At 35.7% G+C, this 19363-nt stretch overlaps 1 protein-coding gene across 1 annotated transcript; it reads left to right on the top strand.

The window, feature by feature from the left end:
• The first annotated feature begins 4871 nt into the window (after positions 1 to 4871).
• On the top strand, positions 4872 to 17597 carry LOC130814598 (FRIGIDA-like protein 4a). Its single transcript, XM_057680718.1, has 3 exons — positions 4872 to 6011; positions 15823 to 15998; positions 16344 to 17597. The coding sequence occupies exons 1-3, from the start codon at positions 5102 to 5104 to the stop codon at positions 17109 to 17111; spliced, it is 1854 nt and encodes a 617-aa protein (XP_057536701.1). The 5' UTR covers positions 4872 to 5101; the 3' UTR covers positions 17112 to 17597.
• The last annotated feature ends 1766 nt before the right edge of the window (positions 17598 to 19363 follow it).

Raw genomic sequence — 19363 nt, 5'->3', positions numbered from 1 at the left:
ACATCGTATCACACATGAAATTTAACTCAGGTAGCACATCAGATCAATACCCGTGCTCTAAACCAGTTCCCGAGCCAGCCAGAGCCCAAAGGTAAGGAGCCTAGCCAAATAAATGTTGTGATCGAGATGGAAGGTGACAATTTGGCTGACATTCCTCTTCATGAAGTGTCTTCTATGAAGCCAATTGGTGATACCAATTCTGATACTGTTTGCTTTGAATCTGTTGAATTGATACCTGATCATGAAAATGGGAAAAAGTCCAGAGTAACTAACATTAAAATTGACTTTATCCCTTTCGCTCATAAGTTGGCCCAAGCCAAACTTCAGAAGAAGTATGGAAAGTTTTTTAAGTTACTCAAAGACAACTCTTAGAGTCGTCTTTTCAAAACATGCCAGCAAAGGCACCCACAGTTCCCAAAATGTTTGAGGACTTATTGTCTGATATGCATAGGTGATTATCACAGTTCCTAAGCTAGGGAACCCCGGTAATTTTAGTATTCCCGTTACTATTGGAGGTGTTTTAATAAACAAAGCTTTATGTGACTTGGTGCAGGTGTGAGTTTGATGCCATATTCATTGTATAAAAAGTTAGGAAATGTCGGTAAACTAGCCCCCTATGAGACTAAACTACAACTTGCCGACTGTAGTCTTATATTATCTACCCCAAGGGGATTTTGATGGATGTATCGGTGGGTATTGGACGATCTGTGGTCCCTTGTGATTTCTTAATTGTAGATATACCCGAGGACCCTAAGACCCCAATCATTCTAGGGAGACCATGTTTGGCAACTTGTGGAACCGTGGTAGATGTTGCTAGGGGTAGAATTGTGACAGAAATAGGGGATGCTAAGCATGAATTCAATAATGGTAATTCCCTTGATTTTTCTATGTCTGTTGAATCTATGTGTCATGTAGACACTCCCACTAAATCTAGCTATGAGTTAGATGTTGATGCTTTAGAAGCCTTTCTTGAAGGCATGGGGGGGGAGGGGGGGGGGGGGGGGGGGAGTGAAGAAGTAATGAGTTGGGAAGGTATTTGTGATGAAAATTTTGATCTATCCCATGAGTTGTTGCAAGATGATGAATTTGTGCAGGGCACTGAGTTGCAAGACGAAAAGCCAATGCATGAGGAAAAGGAGGTGACAAGGGAGAGCTCCGCACCTCCCAAGGTAATTTCTTGTGAACTTTTATCCATACGAAGCACTAATGGTTTCCCTAACAAAGATCACAAAAAGAAATGTTTTAAAAAGAAGTCTTGTAAAAGAGAAGACTTGTTTGGGATAGTATTAAAAGTGTTGATCTTGTTGACGATGACACTACTTGGGTAAAGTACCTAGAAAGTGTGAAATTGAACACTTGTATTGAAAGGAACCTTTTCCTTTGTAATGATCTTGAGCCTAGTTGATTTTCATGGGTTGATCTAAGTCGAGCTATAGACGTTAAACAAGCGCTTTGCGGGAGGCAACCCGTACATTTTGCTAGATTTTATTTATGTTTTAGTTCTTTTTACATTAGACTTACCCTATCTGTATGCTTAAGTTTTTCATGTCTTTGTCTCTTTGCTACGTTGTGAAGCATTGAGGAAAATGCTTTTGATAAGCATGGGGGGGAGTCTACACCTGTTAGTGTAGATTTTTATTGTTTTCCTAGTTTAGTTTTTATGCTTTCTTAGATTAGGATTTTTATTACTTTTGTTATTATTTTTGTTTTTTCCCTTTTTGTTTACTCCTACCCCCCCCCCCCCCCCCCCCCCCCAAGAAAAAGAGAATCCTAATTAATAACTGGTGAAGGAGGCTAGGCAAAAAGGAGAGTGAGTGTTCATCAGCTGCTAACATTATTTCCTCCTTTGCCGCGGCGCTTGATAGGTATATTTCTATTCCTATCTCTACTCTCATCTTTCTCTATATTCTAGCTCCACTATATTGTCATACCTTGGCCCACCTAGCCATCCTTACTTAGAATCTCACACATCATCTCTTGTTAACCACTGCATGTATATGAGCTACAAATTTTAATCAACAATAAGCCCCCATCCTCTTTGATCCAAAGTAAGTTCTTGGATAGCGAGATCCAAAGCCTAGGTAGGTTGAAAACCCGAAAGGGCTACCTAGGCAAAAGAGCAGCATTGAGTGGGTGAGCAAGTGAGAATTGAAAAAATTAAATGAGTGGCTAGGACAAATACCCAAATATGAGTTCCTAGGCAAAATGAGAGAAAAAGAGAGACTCAAATGTTCACGTGTTTCATTTTGTACTTGGAGCTGGCGACATAAGAAGCGGGAGTTATAAGGTAGGCATTTGGGTAGGTCACCATTGGAGGGATAACTGTAGAATTTTTCATTCCTCAAAACCATTGGGGCTACTGATTATCAGTAACCAAGGAGATTAGCACAACATGACCAAGTTAACACTGGAATATTGATCAACATGTAGCTGCCATCCTTACGACTAGCCTTGAAGAGACTGTCCTAGAGATGCTGGCTTATCTTGCTGCTGCAAATAGGCTTTATTCCAGTAGCCTTTGTATCCCCACTGTAGGTTTTTAGACCTATGGTTTAACATTACTTCAACATGGGTAGCCCCATCCCACATACTTTCTATATTTGACTTTTTAGGCAATTTAATGTGTTATTTTTATCATTTATATATTGAATTATACATATCTAAAAAGTATAAAAAATTAATATTATGAAAGTATGCGATTAGACAATTCAAACGAGATCTCACTTTCCTATAATTTTTTTTAACACATTAGCCGCAATATATAAAATAAGCTTGAATGATAAATAGTGTCAAAATTCGTTATGTAGCGAGTATTTCAAAACAAAGGAAGTTTGTTTCGAAACTCAATAATGAATCACAGTCAGCTCAAAAACTAGTACTTTACTAGCAAATTTATGCTACCTCCTATTCAACCCATTAGTCCCATTTAATTTTTCACACTTATCGAGGCAACATTTTAACATTTAATATCTCTAATTATTCTTAATTAAAAATTATAAAAAATTAATATTAATAATCTTTGTATTGAGACGAATTAAACAAGATCTTACATGACTATGTTTTAACTTATAGATTAAGAATAAAATATAAATTAAGAGTGATAAGTGAATAGTGAAAAAAAATAAAATGGGACTAATGGGTAGAATAGGAGGGAGTATCAAAGAATCAAAATCAATAATTTGTTCCAGTAGCACATTCAAAAATATTAGAATTTTTAATAATCTTATATAATAAAGGTCCGGATTCGAGACTACGGGGGCGTCTAGGGTATGGGTTGAGAGATCGGATTTGGATTAGGAATTGGGTCTAAAGGTCCGGACACAGACCTAAGCTCACTTTGAGTCAAGCGGCCTTATCGACGACTGCGACTCCATCCGTTACTCCTATGGGAGATCGGGTTCAAAATTGCTATTGCAGAATTCATTCCCGAGATTCAAGCTTTCTGATTCGGAAACCAAGAAAGTGGTTGATGCTGTGGTGAGTTTTGAAATTGTTATGCTTGATTTGTTTTTAAGTTTTTGGCTTTAATTTACTATAAACTAAGTTATGTCACATTTTCTTTTAACAGATGGGCTAGAAGAAAAAGGAGATGATGGGAAAATTTATTTCTAAAGACAATGTTGATGCATTGCATATAGTCTTAGAAAAAGACTATATAGGGCATATGGTTAGCAAAAGAGACATTTGTTTAGGCTTGAAAAAGGCATTTGACAAAGAGTGTGTGTCCACTCAATCAAGTATAAGAATTATGACACCAATAGTACATGTAGAGGCCTTCACTTCTACAGTAGAGAAAATTTTAACGGAAAAACTTAACGAAAACCTTGCAGTCTTTTAGGGAAAAATAGGACTTTGTGAATTTCAATATCGACGATAAGCAAAGTTAGCATGGAGATCCTAAGAGTCTGGTTGCTCGAAATATGGAGATTGGTTTGAAAAATTCAATTGTCCATTCAACCCATATTTAGAACTAATATTAACAGTATTTGTAATTGAGTCAATTCTGATCCTAGAACATATATGAAGTTCTAACTCATTCAAATTGCATACAAACAGTTTATGTCAACCACCAACATACTTAAAATTCCTACTAGTGTTCGAACTGAGCCATTTCAAAAACACAGTATAGTAACACGATATGATATCATTTTATATATAAAAAAATACATATAAAAACAACATCATTATCAACTTTATGCCAAAAACAAGTCCATTTACCCTAAATATAGGTTTAATATCATTTACAACTACATTCATCATCAATAACCATATTTAAAAAAAAATACACAAATAAGTAATACAATCAATTAATATGTACTTTAATCAGCTAAGAATAACCTAAAGGATTATTAATTTGTAAATGTGGAACTTGCATTTGAATAAAGATAAAAAAAACTATAATAAAACCCTAAAATTCAAAAAAAAAAGCATAACTTAAAATAAAAAATAACCTAAGACCAATCTAAGTATATGCTAGAACACATTAGTAGTGTTAATGTGGAAGAGAGAGGAATAAATTGAAGGATTGAAGTTTTTTAATGCAGAAATTTGAAAATAGATTTTCGAAGCTTTTTGATTTTAGGGTTCGAAGTTTGGGGAAAATGAGGAAGAAGAAAGTTGCTGATATTAGCCCCGTATTTGTTCCCTGTTAGTAACAACGAAAGAAGGCTTTAGTTAATAAAGTCAAAGTCTTTGTTATCTATTAGTAACAATGAACAAAACATTTGACTTACTTTGCCCAAAATCTTTATTTTCTATTACTAACAACGAATAAAATTTAACTTTTATTGACCATTAACATTATTTGATGATAATAACACCAAACAAGCTCCTTACCAATTTTTGAAGCAACATACACTTATTTTGGAAATAAATTTTCCTATAGCTTATTTAGAAAACTTTTATACTACTATTCACTAGATGAGCTTATTATTATTTTTTTCCAAATTTTCCATACTCTACGAGTTGTACATGTAGAGCCTAATGTTGGGTCCAGCAGCTAAATGTCGTCAATCGGTCCAAAACCAACAAATCATCGTCCTCAAATCATCATCCATTCTCTCTCTACCTTCACCTTCTTTCCACAGTTAACTAGTCATCTATGGCGATGACAGAGGTAACCACAACCAACGAAGTCACAGAGCTTTTCAAAAATCTTGAAGAACGGAAAACATTACTCATAAAATGTACCGATTTATACAAAACCCTAGACTCTCATTACACTTCCCTTCTGAAATCCCTAAATTCTAAATCCATAAAGCTAGATTCCGCACTCCAATATCTCGATTCACCTCACCAAAAATCGCTTGAAAACCTTAATAACCGTGAGAATTCAATCCCTAACCGATTCTCTTCTCTTTCATCTGAAATAGAATCAAAAAAGGCATCCGCCATTGCCGAGCTACGGAAACCTCTAGATTTGACCTTGCCAACGATTGAAGTTCTGAAGTCGTTGTGTAGGAGAATGGATTGCAGTCGTTTGATGAAGTTTCTGATTGAAAGGAGAAAAGATAAAAAATCATTGAAGGACGAAATGGAAGAAGCAATGAAAGAGTGTGTGGACCCAGCGAAGATTGTTTTAGAAGCAGTTAAAAATTTCATGGATGCGAAAGTGACAGCGAAAAGGCAAGTTGTGGATAAGAGGTGGGCGTGTGGGATGGTGGTGTCAGGGTTGTTTTCACCAGAGAAGTTGATGGAGAGGGAGAAGGGAATGGAAGCTGCATTTGCGAAGAAGACGGTAGCGGAGGCTGAGAAGTTGTTGAGGGAGTGGAAAGAGAAAGGGGAGCAAGTGAGGGATGGAGAAGGAGAAGGAGAAGGAGAAGGAGAAGCAGAAGGGGAAAGTGAGGGTAAAATGGGTTCAGCTGAGACAGCAATGTTTTTTCAGGTTGTAATTGGGTTTGGATTGAAGGAAATTTTTGAGGACGAGTTCTATGTGAAGGCTGGAATTGAGTTTTCTACTAGGAGAGATATGGCTAAGCTTGCTATTCCCCTTTTTGGGGATAAACTTCCTGGTTAGTTAATTTTCTATTTTTTCTTCAACGGAATTTAAATACATGATTTTTAATGAATTTTTTTTGTTTTATCATAAAGTGAATACTGTATGCTGTTGCTCAGCTGCTGAACTATTGTGATCTTGATCAAAGAGTATGAAATAAGTTTACTGTTCTTGGTAGGATTCTTTAAGATGGGAATTCACCGCAATACAACATTCCTTTATTTCACTGCCACTAACATGACACCTTCTTGCTATCAGGAGTGGATCTAGAAAAAAAAAAACAAACTGGTGTCGATAATTAAAAAAATTCAATCCAGTGCGTTAATATTCAACCTTGCAAAAATGTCGATATAGGAGAGACTATAATGAGAATTTGAAAATACCCAAAGTTTTTTCCTTCTTTTTCACTTGCTTTTTTTTTCTTTTTTTTTTTTTTAAAAAAAAAGAAGCACCAGTTTCTCTAACTTCACATTTATATAAATTTGGGTTTTGAGTTTTATTTTCTTTTTTTTTTGAAAAAAAAAAACATTGGTTAGTTACCCAACCCAACAAAGAGGCACACCCGAAACAGAAGGCGTGAAGCACATTGAGGCATCCAAGGCGCATGCCTCTTATAGTGGGCTTTACATCACCTAGTCGAGGCGTTTTTAGCCGAGCATGACCTCAAGACGTACACAGAAAAAAGCGAGGCATGCTTTTTAAAACTAAGTGGGTCGCATACTGTTGCATATCTCCACTAATCTGAAATATGGACCCAATATATTTAGAGCATCCACTTGAGCTGTTTTTACCTCTTCTAGCATTGTGGTGTCTCTCGTTTCCTCATTCATGCTAAAGTTACACTTTATATTAGGGGTGTTCAAAACCGGATACCGGGTCGACCCGGTTCTGAAAAACCGGGTACCCGGTTTTCCGGATAGTGAAAATTGAGTTCCGGATCCGACCCGGTTTAAATCGGGTACCCGAATCCGGGTACCCGGTTTAAACCGGGTCGGAAACCGGGTACCCTGTTTTGTTAATTTTTTGTTTTTTTTTATTTCAGAGATGAGTAAAGAGTAAAGACAGTATGCTCTAAATTACCATCATCAATTCATCAGTTCATCATATTCAAGCAAAATTACCAAGCTAGTGAATCTACCATCATCAATTCATCATATACAGAATTTTGTTAATATAATCTACCATCATCATATACATCAAAAATATTGAACAAGTTGAACAAATATCAGAATCAAATATTATAATGGCTACCCAAAATCAGAATATCAAAACAATAATCAGAATATCGGAAAATGGTGATGAATCCATGTAGATCTTCAATAAGTACCAAAAATGGCTGAATAAATCTGTGACAAAATCGAAAAAGGCAAAAAAAAAAAAGTACCAAATAGCAAATACTGAAATTTGCGAAAAATAAGTACCAAATCTGTGAAAAATTTGTGAAAATGGTGATGAATATTAGAAAATCGAAAATGGTGATGAACTAAGATGACAAAATCGAAAATGCTAAAAAATTAAATCAGTGACAAATATCAGAAATTGCGAAAAAAAAGTAAGAAGATCTGGAGAAGAAGAAGAATGGTGATGAATTGAAACAAACTTACCCAATTAAAGAAGTGAAGAACTAAAGAAGAAGAAGAAAATCTGAAGATTGAAGAAGCAAGATGATTGTGTCTGGATTGAAGAATGCAGGAGGAAGAAGGCAAGAAGATCTTCAAAACACCACGAGTTTCTTCGTAGATCTAGATCTAGATTTCAGAAATTGATTTTGAGTTCAATTTTTAGGGTTTTTGATTTTGATTGGATTGTGTATTGTGATTTGGGGGAAAATGAGTGAAGTTGAAAATTGAAGAAAATGAGTGAAAATTGAGGAAGATTGAAGGCGCAGCAGAAAGAAGGAGGAAGAAGTAGGCAAGGAGGAAGAACTGATTTAGGGTTTTTGATTTTCTCTTTTTATATTTAAAAAAAAAAAAAACCGGATACCGGGTACCCGGTTTTCCAAAATTCGCGATCCGTATCCGACCCGAATACCTGATTTTAAAACCGGGTACCCGACCCGGATTATCCGAATTTTGGAAACCGGGTAATTTATCCGCTTTTAAAAATCGGAAACCGGGTTTTCGGAATCGGATATTTTTGAACACCCCTACTTTATATACTCCGTCTCAATCCGACGTAGTACAAAACCTCTTGACCCCAAATTTTGTCTCCCCCTACTAAAGAAAATCTGTACTTAATTTATAAAGTAAGCGCTAAAAGTTTAACCTTAATCTCCCCTGCTCAGTTGTCAAGTTGTCAATCAATAAGCATAACGATATGGGTAGGTTCTTGATGTTAAGTGGTTTTTCAACAAATATATAGCGAGATTACATTGCTGTGAGTAATTACTCTTATTGAAGTAATCTGATGTCAAGAAGTGCGTAATTTATCTCAATAAATTTTAGCTAGGATAGTTCCTTTTTAAGCTTTAATTTTCGTATAGCTATTAATGCTAAGCTCCCCCACTTTCCCTCCTTTTCCATGTACATAAAAAATTCCATCTTCATGTCCCAAAAATTTAATGCATAGTTCTTTTTAGCGCTATATGTTTATAACTATTATAAAAGAGGATGTCTTGGGATGGATTGTGGTAACGTCTATCTGTATCGCTGAAAATTCAGTAGTTGCTTCTCATTTGATTCATTTTAGATTTAGATTCAAATATTGAAGTTTGAAAGGATGTGAAGGAGTGAAAATTGAGAGGCTTGATAGCCAAAGTGACGAAAATGAAGGAGTTTGGTGTTGGAGACTTACTGGGATTAGGTGAATGACCTAGGGAGGGTGGTACATGGTATATGAGATCAAAACTTATTTTTTATGTCGAAAAAAGTAGGGGATGATACCCTTTTAAGGTTGAAATATTCTCGATCCACTGAAAGGTGGGGCAATGGGATAATGAAAAGATCTGATAAATGCAGAGTTACTTTTATTAGGTTGTTGAATGCCAATGGCGTGTTCCTAACTAGGTTCATGATGGGGCAACCATTTCCACTTGATCAATATATCACTTCATTCATGCTTGCCTTCATTAAGTGAGTGCCAAGGGCCTCTTTAGGCTCCAATTCATAACCAGGTTTATTGTATGTACTCGATTCATAGTTCAACCCTATCTTTAACTTTCTTGAGCTGCAAAGTATTGAAGTTCGAGCTGCCTTCTGGAAAACTAATATGGTAGACACTCTTCTCCACTTTTCTTAGTACCTCATGAGGCCCATAACATACATATTCTTAGTTCCTCATGAGGCCCATAACATACATAATAAGGCCAATAATAGCTTGTTGACAATATGGTCTTGTAGTTAAGGACTTTTGGCTGATTGCTTCCAAAAGTATCTCTTTTCTCCTTCAATTGATTCCTTCCTACATTTTCCCTTTGCCTCTTTGTTCCCTGAATAAGTTCATTCTCATCTCATTAGACATGGCATTAATCTCTTGCAACCGTTTCTCCTAAGAATCCACTATGAGTGGCAATGTATACTACCATAAAATCCTTTAAAGGGGTCATTTTAGTGGATGAATGGGAGATTGTGTTGTATGAAAATTATGCCCAATGTAGCAACGTTGCCAAAGTCTTGGGCGCTCTATTCACAAAACTTAAAAAATATGTCTCTAGCCACTTGTTAATTGTGTATTGGTTGAGTGAGATTACTTGTAGATGAAACATTTCTTTTTAAACTTTACTTAAAAATAGATGGTCTTAATCAAAACAATCTTTGCTTTAAAAAGCACGAGGTGCAGGTCTCGGCCGCCTTGGCAAGGTTGTTAGGATTGTGATTTTACTTTGGATCGAAAGCAGCTCACATAATCGAATTGTAGGATCGAATCTTAGAATCGACCGTTCCTACAAATTTTGCAGAAATAAGACATTGTACTTATCTGTGACTATTGTTATATCATTTTTAATGTAAAAATCACTTAAACATACCAAGTACATATTACTTGGAGATTGTATATATCATTTTCATCATTACTTAACCATTATTGAAATTTAAAGTAAAGCAGAAAAAAAGTTTTCAACTTAGAGACTACAAAATACATAACACATGACTTAGCATTTGAAGTACAAATTTTAAAGCAATTAAAATGTACATTTTACTAAGTAATACTCGATACATATAACTCAATCATCATGTCCAAAGCTTCCATCACTTCTTATATCAGTTCCTGTGGTAGTTGCCCCGACATTGAAATCATCATCATCACCATCACCCAAATCACCTTCATCAAATGTTGTAGCTACTTCATTATCATTTAGCCATTGCACTTCAACATCTTCATATTGAAATAAATACAATAAATATATAAAAGAGGTAAGATTTTAAAGTTTAATATTAGCAAGCTAAAAAATTAAGGAAAAAGTCATACCTTCACTATCATTGAATTCTCCATCATTGATTTCATCTCCTGTTTGTGCTACCGATCTAGTAAAAGTTCGTGCAGCTCTATCTAGCGCATTCAACCACTGTCCATTAGATGGGAGAACACGATCTTCCATTTCAGCTATCAAGATGGTAAATCGTCTAAAACAATGGGTGATTGTATACTTGTATCATTGTTACACATTTTCTTGTCTCATGTCTGCGCTTCAATTTCAGATTGTACATGATGAAAACTATATCATTCATCTTTTGTTGGTGCAATCTATTTCTTTTCTTAGTATGAACCTATTGAGATTGTTAGAAAAAGATTAAGTAAACATTCACCATTACATATGGATCTATCTTACAATTAAGAATGATCAATATACCATCTCAAAGGCACTCCAATTTCGCTCATGACCAGAAGAACTGCAAGTTAAACTTAGAATTCTTATGGCAAACCACTTTAACTCGAGACTTTCATTGCCATATGAATCCCACCAATCGGCTATCGACAATACAATTCACATAAGAATAAATCACTGCCGTATAGTATTTGATAAAGATATGGAAAAATTGAAACTTAAAGAAAATGCCTGGTGTCTTTTTATTTCTAGCCAAGATAGCCGTAGGCATTCCAAAACATACTCTTGCATTCTTAAATGCTTCCATTTGAAGATCAATGTTCATCCCTTCTTCGACCTTGGGGACCATTCTTTGTGAACAATTAAATAAGGGTATTTTGATTTCCGCGGATTGGGACTGTAATGACATTGCAGATTCAAAACGTATGCTGCAACATGTAAGGAGCTGATCAACCCAACGCTCATCAATAATATCCAAAATAGGCTTATAGCTACAATAAGAAAACAATTTCTTAAGCAATTCAAATGTTAAGTAGAAACCAATAAGTATAACAATGAAATGAAAAATGTGGACTTACTTTTTCTCAACATCATTGAAATTTGCCTTGATTTGATTTTTTGCTTATGCCATCGCTTTACATATAAACCCCATCGTTGGGTTCTCATTTGATTCAACCATACTAAGGACTTTTACAAGAGGCAAGGCTGCCTTTAAACATGTCACAACACTCTGCCAAAATCTCCTAGTAACTAAAACAATTCTTCGAACCCTTTTTCCTTCGGAAGATGAAGATAACTTACTGGATTTCCACTTATTAGATGCAAATAAAACCAATAAAGATTCTTTATGTTCATTCAAGCATCTCAATGTCAGATAGGATGTAGCAAACCTTGTGATTGCAGGTTTGATGAGTTCCTTGCCTTATGTAAAATCTCTCATCCATGTACGAAGTAAGGTTCTAGAGTAAATGTAAGTTATCTTTCTTGCTTTTGCAATAGTCTAGCTATGAATCTTAATCATTTTATCCAAATCCTCTAGCATTAAATCAATACAATGAGCAACACATGGTGTCCAAAACAAGTTTGGTCTTTTATCCATTAACTTTTCACTGGTGCTTTGTAGTTAGCAGCATTATCCGTACAACTCGCACTACATTCTCTAGACCAACCTTTTCTACAAGTGCATCTAACATATCAAATACTTTACCTGTTGTCTTTGAAATGTTTGATGTATCAACAAAGGATGAGAAAACTGCTCCCTTAGGGCTATTCACAAGAAAATTGCAAATTGAATGCCTTTTTCTATCGCTCAAACCATCTGTTATAATTGTACAACCAGTCCTTTTCCACCTCTTTAAACTCCTCAAGCATGGCCATGACATCGTTCATTTCTTTGGCTAAGAATGTGACTCTCATTTCATGATAACTAGGAGGTTTATGTCCAATTCCAAACTTTGCAATTTTTTCAATCATAATTGGGACTTCAGGATTATTGATCGGATTGAATGGAATAGCACTAGTTTAAAAAAACCGAGCAATTTGTTGACAAACTTCTTCTCTTTCTTCCTTTTTGAATTTTGGTTAAGCGTTTTTTGAACACTATGCTTACTTCTACGTACAAAATCATTCATACTTCCTCTCTCCCTTTGATTACCCCCTTCTGGAAAATGATAAGCCTCTTCTTCCTCGCCAATATCATTTAATTTTTCTTTTTTCTACTAGATTGTTCTATGTTTGCTTCCAATAATACTCTAAATTTATGTTTGACATCATCAGGGACTTGCAAACAATGTTCAACATTATTTCTAGTATTAGCAAGATGGTGTTTGTGCCTAAATATTCCACCAGAATGCACAATAATTACACTTGGTAAATTTATCAACCTCAGTGCCATGTTCCCAACCAGAGTTTGTTCGATTACCTAATGCATTTGTTCTCTTATTTTTACTAGAGTTAGAACCAGAAGAAGACATAGTTATTTAAGATCTGGAAATTGCAAAATAATTAACTTTAATTCAAGAACTTCAAAATTGCAAAATTCAATCAAGTTTTATGTCAATGACTGTTAGTAAAATGACTAGCAATAAAAAAGTTAAAATTTTATAATATCTAACATCATTTCAAGATTGAACAATAAAACAATCAAAAATAATACAGAAGAGCGGGTTAAAAAACCCACGAGCATATTATAAATCAAGGGACTTGAGTATGGAGGAATTCTTCTTTGTAAGGCATCAAATAATCAAGTGATTAAAGTATTAAACAATCTGAATCAAAAATTATAACCAATAAATCCATTTAAGAAGCTTAAAAGTAGAAAAACTCACCTGAAAAATCTTCCTAAAAAAACGAAGTAAAGGTTGAGACTTGAGAGAGATTTTTTTTAGGGTTGTCAAGCTAATGCAAGATGAGACTTGAGAGAGCTTTTGTTGATGGTGGTTGAATGACTAGAGGCCTTGAATCCAATCAGGGATTGTGGATGGTATTGAGTAAATGAAGAGGAAGACGGAAAAAATAAAGAGGAAGACTGGAAAATGGGGAAAGAAAGGGAATACAATCAAATTAGGATTTAGAATCTCATGGATTTTGAAAAAACCCCTAAATCGGGTAATATTAATGTGGTGGGCTGAAACAGGTCAATTGTTTAGGTTCTTTTTTTTTTTTTATCTATTTTGCAGGATTGTTAAAATTGTAAAGGAATCGCAATCCTAACGATTGTGAACGATTCTAACGATCCCGTGGGCGATTCCAGGCAACTTCAATTCTATATGAAAGATCACCTCCGCTTCACTGTCAAAAAACCTATGGACATCAATGTTCAATTAATGGTTGCATTTCCTAATTTTTTCAAACAATGTGTTCCTAAAATAACGTTGAAATTACCGATGCAGAGGTCGGAAGCTCTCATAGACTTCCATTATGTCCAGTAGTACTAACACTGTCACATATCCCAACCAATTCACTAAGGATACCCCCGAAGTTCCTCGTAGTTACCATTGAACTTATTTGGTAGTTTAAGCTTTTCTAGAGCCTTTAGTGATAATAAAATATGAGTGGCTTTAAAGTCAAGAATGCTCATTACCTCACTTCCGTCTTTCTCCCGTCTTAGATTCCCGGGTATTGGGTTTGTGAGGCTTACCATAAAATTCAATGATATTTCACTTACCTCTTTAACCTTGTTAGAGATATCCATGTGCGCAAGTCCTAATCATCCACACAATTTTCTTCCCTACGTATGGACAAATAACACCGGACTCTTTTTTGGAACAATTATGTCCACTATTTGGATTAAAATGGGCTAGAGTAAAATAACTCATTAAATCATATTGAAGTTTGCTACCAGGGGACAATCAGAAACAACTTGTTTGTGAGTTTTATCATTAACAAAGGTAGGGTAGCGTATATCCGACCTTCTAAACCCCACTCTAGGTGGAAGCAACATAATAACATTGGAGTAATGAAATGTATTTTTAGACTCACTTTTCATCACATCTCTCAGAGAAACAATTTGGAGCCATCGGAGAATTAGGAAAAAGGGAAAAATTAGATAAACTCTAGTGGTGGGATAGGAGATTTTGGTGGTGAGAAGGGATGTTTTCTGTATTCATGAGTCGCAAGAGATAAGGAGAAAATTTTACGGTGTGAGAATAATTTAGAGCGTGTGGGTATATATATTATATAGTATTGGGTGCCATGGGTATTGGGTAGGTTGTCTGTATTTGGGTAGATGATTTGAGAGAGCAGGTAGAGGAATTTCAATTATAAGTCTTACCTTTCTAGGTGGTCCTTTGCTCTTCTTTTATCCTTCAAGCGAGTTTAAGAGAATGGTCCAGATCCCTTGGGCCCCATACCCTCACCTCTGCCTAAATTCAGCTATCAACCCATTAAGAAAATGGTGAGAGACTGAGTCCACCTCTTTCAGTGAATCCTTTTAACCCGTGCTCATTTGTGTCAAGGCTTCACATCTACCCAGAGAGACTTGTGTGAAGGGGTCAAAGTTTCTTAAGCATGAAACGTCTCTCATCTACGCATAGAGGGATTGGCCTTTGGTGTTCTTTTTTAAACCAATTCAATGTATTCCCTTCCATAGTCACCATGACAGATCGACATTTTCTGTGTCGTTTAACCCATATAAGTGAAGTGCCTCTCAGCCCAACCATCTAGATTTTCTTGTGTAAAAGGGCATGTTGAGTTTTTGTGGCTCTAAAATCAGTGCGGCTCTGAGGTGCGAGTGGTGGATCCCTTTGATTCTGGTGGTAATTCGGTTTTTTGGTGCTGTGGTTGTAAGGGTGGTGTGGGTGTGGGGTAGTATAAGTTTGGTTTAGTTTCAGGGAGTTTTCTAGTGTGTGATAGTATAGTATTAGGAATTTGGGGTTGTTTTGGGGGTGGCCTCCATTTCAATTAAACCAGGGCAAGTCCACATGTTAAATTATATAACGTGGGTTAACCTTAATCAACTACTTGTACTTCTTAAATCCACTTCCATTATCTTTGATTCCGAGCAAAAGTTGACCTCTGTTTCACCTCGGTTTGATTTTATATGTTGAAAAGATTCTTTGGTGATGCAAGAAAAAAAAGGAAAATCTATAACTGAACACAAATTCAAGGTTCAAAATCAAAGCATTTACTTGCAAAATTCTTCTTACATCCCTGATTTGTTGAGAACTTGAAAATATCTCTTCACCATCTCCTGAGATCTGTAGTGATGATAACTTAGTAAAATAGAAATAAGGGGTTTATAATTAGATGGGAGGAAGAGGAATAGGGATAGATTGATTAGAAAGAATTAGGAAACAATTCTACTTGGCTCCCTATTTTGTCCTTTCTTTAGTACCATTTTTCTTTTGTAGGTAGTTTGTAATTAGTTGACATCTTTCAATGTAGCTTAAAATGTAAGTTCAATAGGAGCAGAATACTCTTGGTAGTTTTGGCCTTAAAGAAAATGAGAGGCAAGGTCCGCAAGGAACTACCCAACTAACCACTCGTTAAATCTCAATAGTCATTCTTGGAGAAGATTGTTGATATTCTTCTCATACAAACTGCTCAAGAGATTTTTTTTCCGCAGATTTCATTGATCAATTGATAAAAAATGGAAAGGAGGTTGAAGCGGTTTACTTTGCTATTGAGTCTAGCTTGACTGAAAGGTTCCAGCCGGCCATCCTGCTCAAGTCTTTTCTGCGCAACTGTAAAAAGAATACCACGGAACTACTGATGAAAGGCAACCATAATGCTGAAGCAACTGTAAGTTGACTTCAAAGCTCTTAGTTTTATTTAATTTGTCATTTCTGGTGTTTAAAAGTAGACATTGATCTGAACGGATAATGTACCAAAATTTTGATTTATTGAATCTGTATTCAGTTTTTCCTTTATGTGGTTCCGGAGTAGAATAATGAGAAAAGAAACAAAGAAGGTTGAAGTAGAGTAAAGGAGGAAGGTATGTGATGGGAAGGAAAGTGGGGTATCATTCAAGAAAAAAAAGAAAAAAAGAAAGCTAATAATCTAAGGAATTATTTTTTTTCAACTAAGAACATCTAATTATTGTATTGGCAATCTTGTTTTTGACAACTGATATGCTTGATATCTCAGGAAGAGGCCAACAGATATGAGACAAATTACATCAGGGCTATTGTCAGGTGTGTTGTAGACTATAACTTGGAGTCTGTATTTCCTATTGATAACTTGAAGAAGCGACTTTCTGTGCTGGAGAAAGAAAAGGCTGATAAGAAGGCTTCTGTGGCTAACTCTAAGCCCTTTAACAAGCGAGCGCACAGTAGCGGAGCCGATCGAAGCAATGGTGTGCCTCCTCCACGTTCCAGCAAAAGGTCAAAATACCCTTCTCACGGCAGGAGAGAGATTTCGCAGCCCCTCAGTCCAGTATCGAGGTATATGGGGCCATATAGTTACTCGAATCCGACTGTGTATAACCCAGGGGCCCCTGCAGTCACTTATGGGACAAGGTTTGGGGCTCCTCATGTTGCAACAGCTAATCAAATCACTCAACAACAGTATGTACTGCCTAGCGGTAGTACTCCTAGTCAACTCATCAGTGCTTATGGAATGCATGGGCCAAATGATACAGTCAACACAGCGCCACAGGTTGTCAATTATTATGGGGGGGTCGCTGCTGAACCAAACGCTGTGCCTCAGCTTAACAGTCCTTATGTGTTACCTGATGGCAGTGCTGCTAATCCTAGTGCTGTAGCTCAACATGGCGGTACGTATGTAGTGCCTGGAGGAAGTGTTCCCACTCCTGCTGAAGCTGCTCCTGGAAGCTCCTATGGTATACAAAATGTGTACGGAACATATGATTATGGTGCAACCAGTACATCTTACAGACCCCCTTATGCACAATGATTCCGACTTGAAGAACATACATGCTGATTCTTAGTTGATAGAGTAGATGCCATTGTAACTATTAACTGATTTGTTAATACAACCTACCTTGTGCATCACATACTGGTTTGTTGACGAGATGCAGGTATATCTACTATGCAGGAGAAGAAGAAATGCACACAGAAAAAGGTTAATAACTTGGGGCAGACGCCAAAGCATAGAGAGGATGGGACACGGAAGATGAAGTAGGAAGAGTGGAAAACGGTCAAAACTCGAATCTTTTTTTCTTATTTTTCCGGTTTATTATGCTCGTATTTTTTTTCTTCCATAGTATGTTGTATTGCAGCTTTACTCTTTAATAGGAGCCTTTCAAAAGATTGAGATTCGAACTCCGTCTCCGTTGTCTTATAGTGGTATCAGTGTAGAAATTCGTGCAATGTATGGATTTCTTAAAGTTGCTATATATGAAAATTTGATTTCTAAATAATGGTGCAATTATTCTATATCTTATCATCATCAAGTTCAAAATTTTCCTTTAGAATGTAACAGTCGAATATTATTATAACAAATTTCATAATAGATAGTTGTATAGTTACACATTACTTATTAAAAAATATTAATATTAAAATAATCATTTTTAAATTAAAGTTATACTGTCAAATTAACATTTGCTGGTTATGAAACACCTTTTATACAACATTTTCAATGGGTTGACATATTTCACTATCTTCCATGTTAAAAATTTTAACCTGTTAGTCATTCTAGAAATTGCGACATAAAATTATTCATGCCTAAAAATAGACTTAGGTAAAAACAAACTAATATAAGATAATAATGATCTTTGACTCTTATTAATCGTCATTGCAGAACATGAAAACAAATGAATTGGCTTCTCTAAAGAACAACAAAGATTTTAGAGTTATCCGAAAGTGTGAGTGTAATCTTTGTAATAAAAACATTATATCCAATGTTAGATCTGAATATTACAGTTGATTGTATAACTCGATCGTCAAGATGATCAACCAAAAAGCGTTTACCAAATTATATAACCAGGTTTGGTCCCAAGCCGAATAAAGGAGAGTGAGCATAGGATAGCAGGTATCAGCTCAATAAAACATATTCATATCCCATGGCTGGGAACCAAAATGAATTTTTGTGGGGAAATCCCCTCCTCAGTGACGTGTTGTATTTCTTAGGCCTAGGTGTAGTGTATAGTGTGCAAAGGTTGCTAGGTCGTCATCCAGAAGTAACGCATCATTGCTCGAGTGTGGTGTCAAATAAGTAGGGGCAAGTTACTTATATTAGGATGTCATCTAGATATTATGACACACTACATGACTTGAGTATGGTGTCACATGAGCAAGGGCACTTAAATATAAGCATAAGAGCTTAAGGAAAACTAAGGATCTTAGGTTAAGAATGAGATCATATAGGTAGCTTGAGTAATAGATTTTAAGAGTTGGTGACTATCATAAAAATAAGGAAAATTTATTTTTTTATCTACATCATATCACGAAGAACTTGTCGTTGTTCGTGATATTCAAAAGCAAGGCAATTTTTTTTCTTTAAATACACAATATTCTTTCCCCCTAACCCTTTATACTCCTTTCTATCTCCTTCAAACCTTCAAAACCTAAACCCCTCACCTTCAATCTCTACCAAATCTTACATCAAACTTCCTTTCAAATCCTCCTACAATTCTCCATCCTCTTCAACCTTCAATCATCCATGCACTATTTTACCCCCATCAATTTTATTTTTTAGGGTCAAAATTTTTCAAGCAATCAAAGAGTATATATTGCAATTGGTGGCTATAAGATATTTCCTTCCAACCTTCATCAATTACCACCACATCTTGGGAGAAACTGAGGTATATATTTTTATCTAAGTCTGTCTTTGGGCATATATTTACAGATATCTCAAATAATATATAATTAAATGATTTATAACTATACATTAAGATTCGCGCACAAACACTCTAAGTACTATTTGGCAAGACTCAAATGTAGTTTCCTCACAATATAATAAATATCTAACGTTCAACAAACAATATAATGATACTTGTAATATACTTCATGTTTTCTCTCATGCCTTTGGAACCTTCTTTATAGGCTAAAAGGTCTAAAAAAATCATCCCTTGAGTGCCTTAAGATCGCATGCATGTCAAAAGCCAATATAATATTTCGACATTGTGCTCACTTGAGCACTCGAGCACAAAATTGATTGTTTGAGTATCCTTAGTGACTTACGTGCTTGTAATAAGTACAAGACTT

This window comes from Amaranthus tricolor, chromosome 6 (genome assembly GCF_026212465.1).
Source record: "Amaranthus tricolor cultivar Red isolate AtriRed21 chromosome 6, ASM2621246v1, whole genome shotgun sequence".
NCBI lineage: Eukaryota > Viridiplantae > Streptophyta > Magnoliopsida > Caryophyllales > Amaranthaceae > Amaranthus > Amaranthus tricolor.
This window is presented reverse-complemented; position numbering and strand designations above follow the sequence as displayed.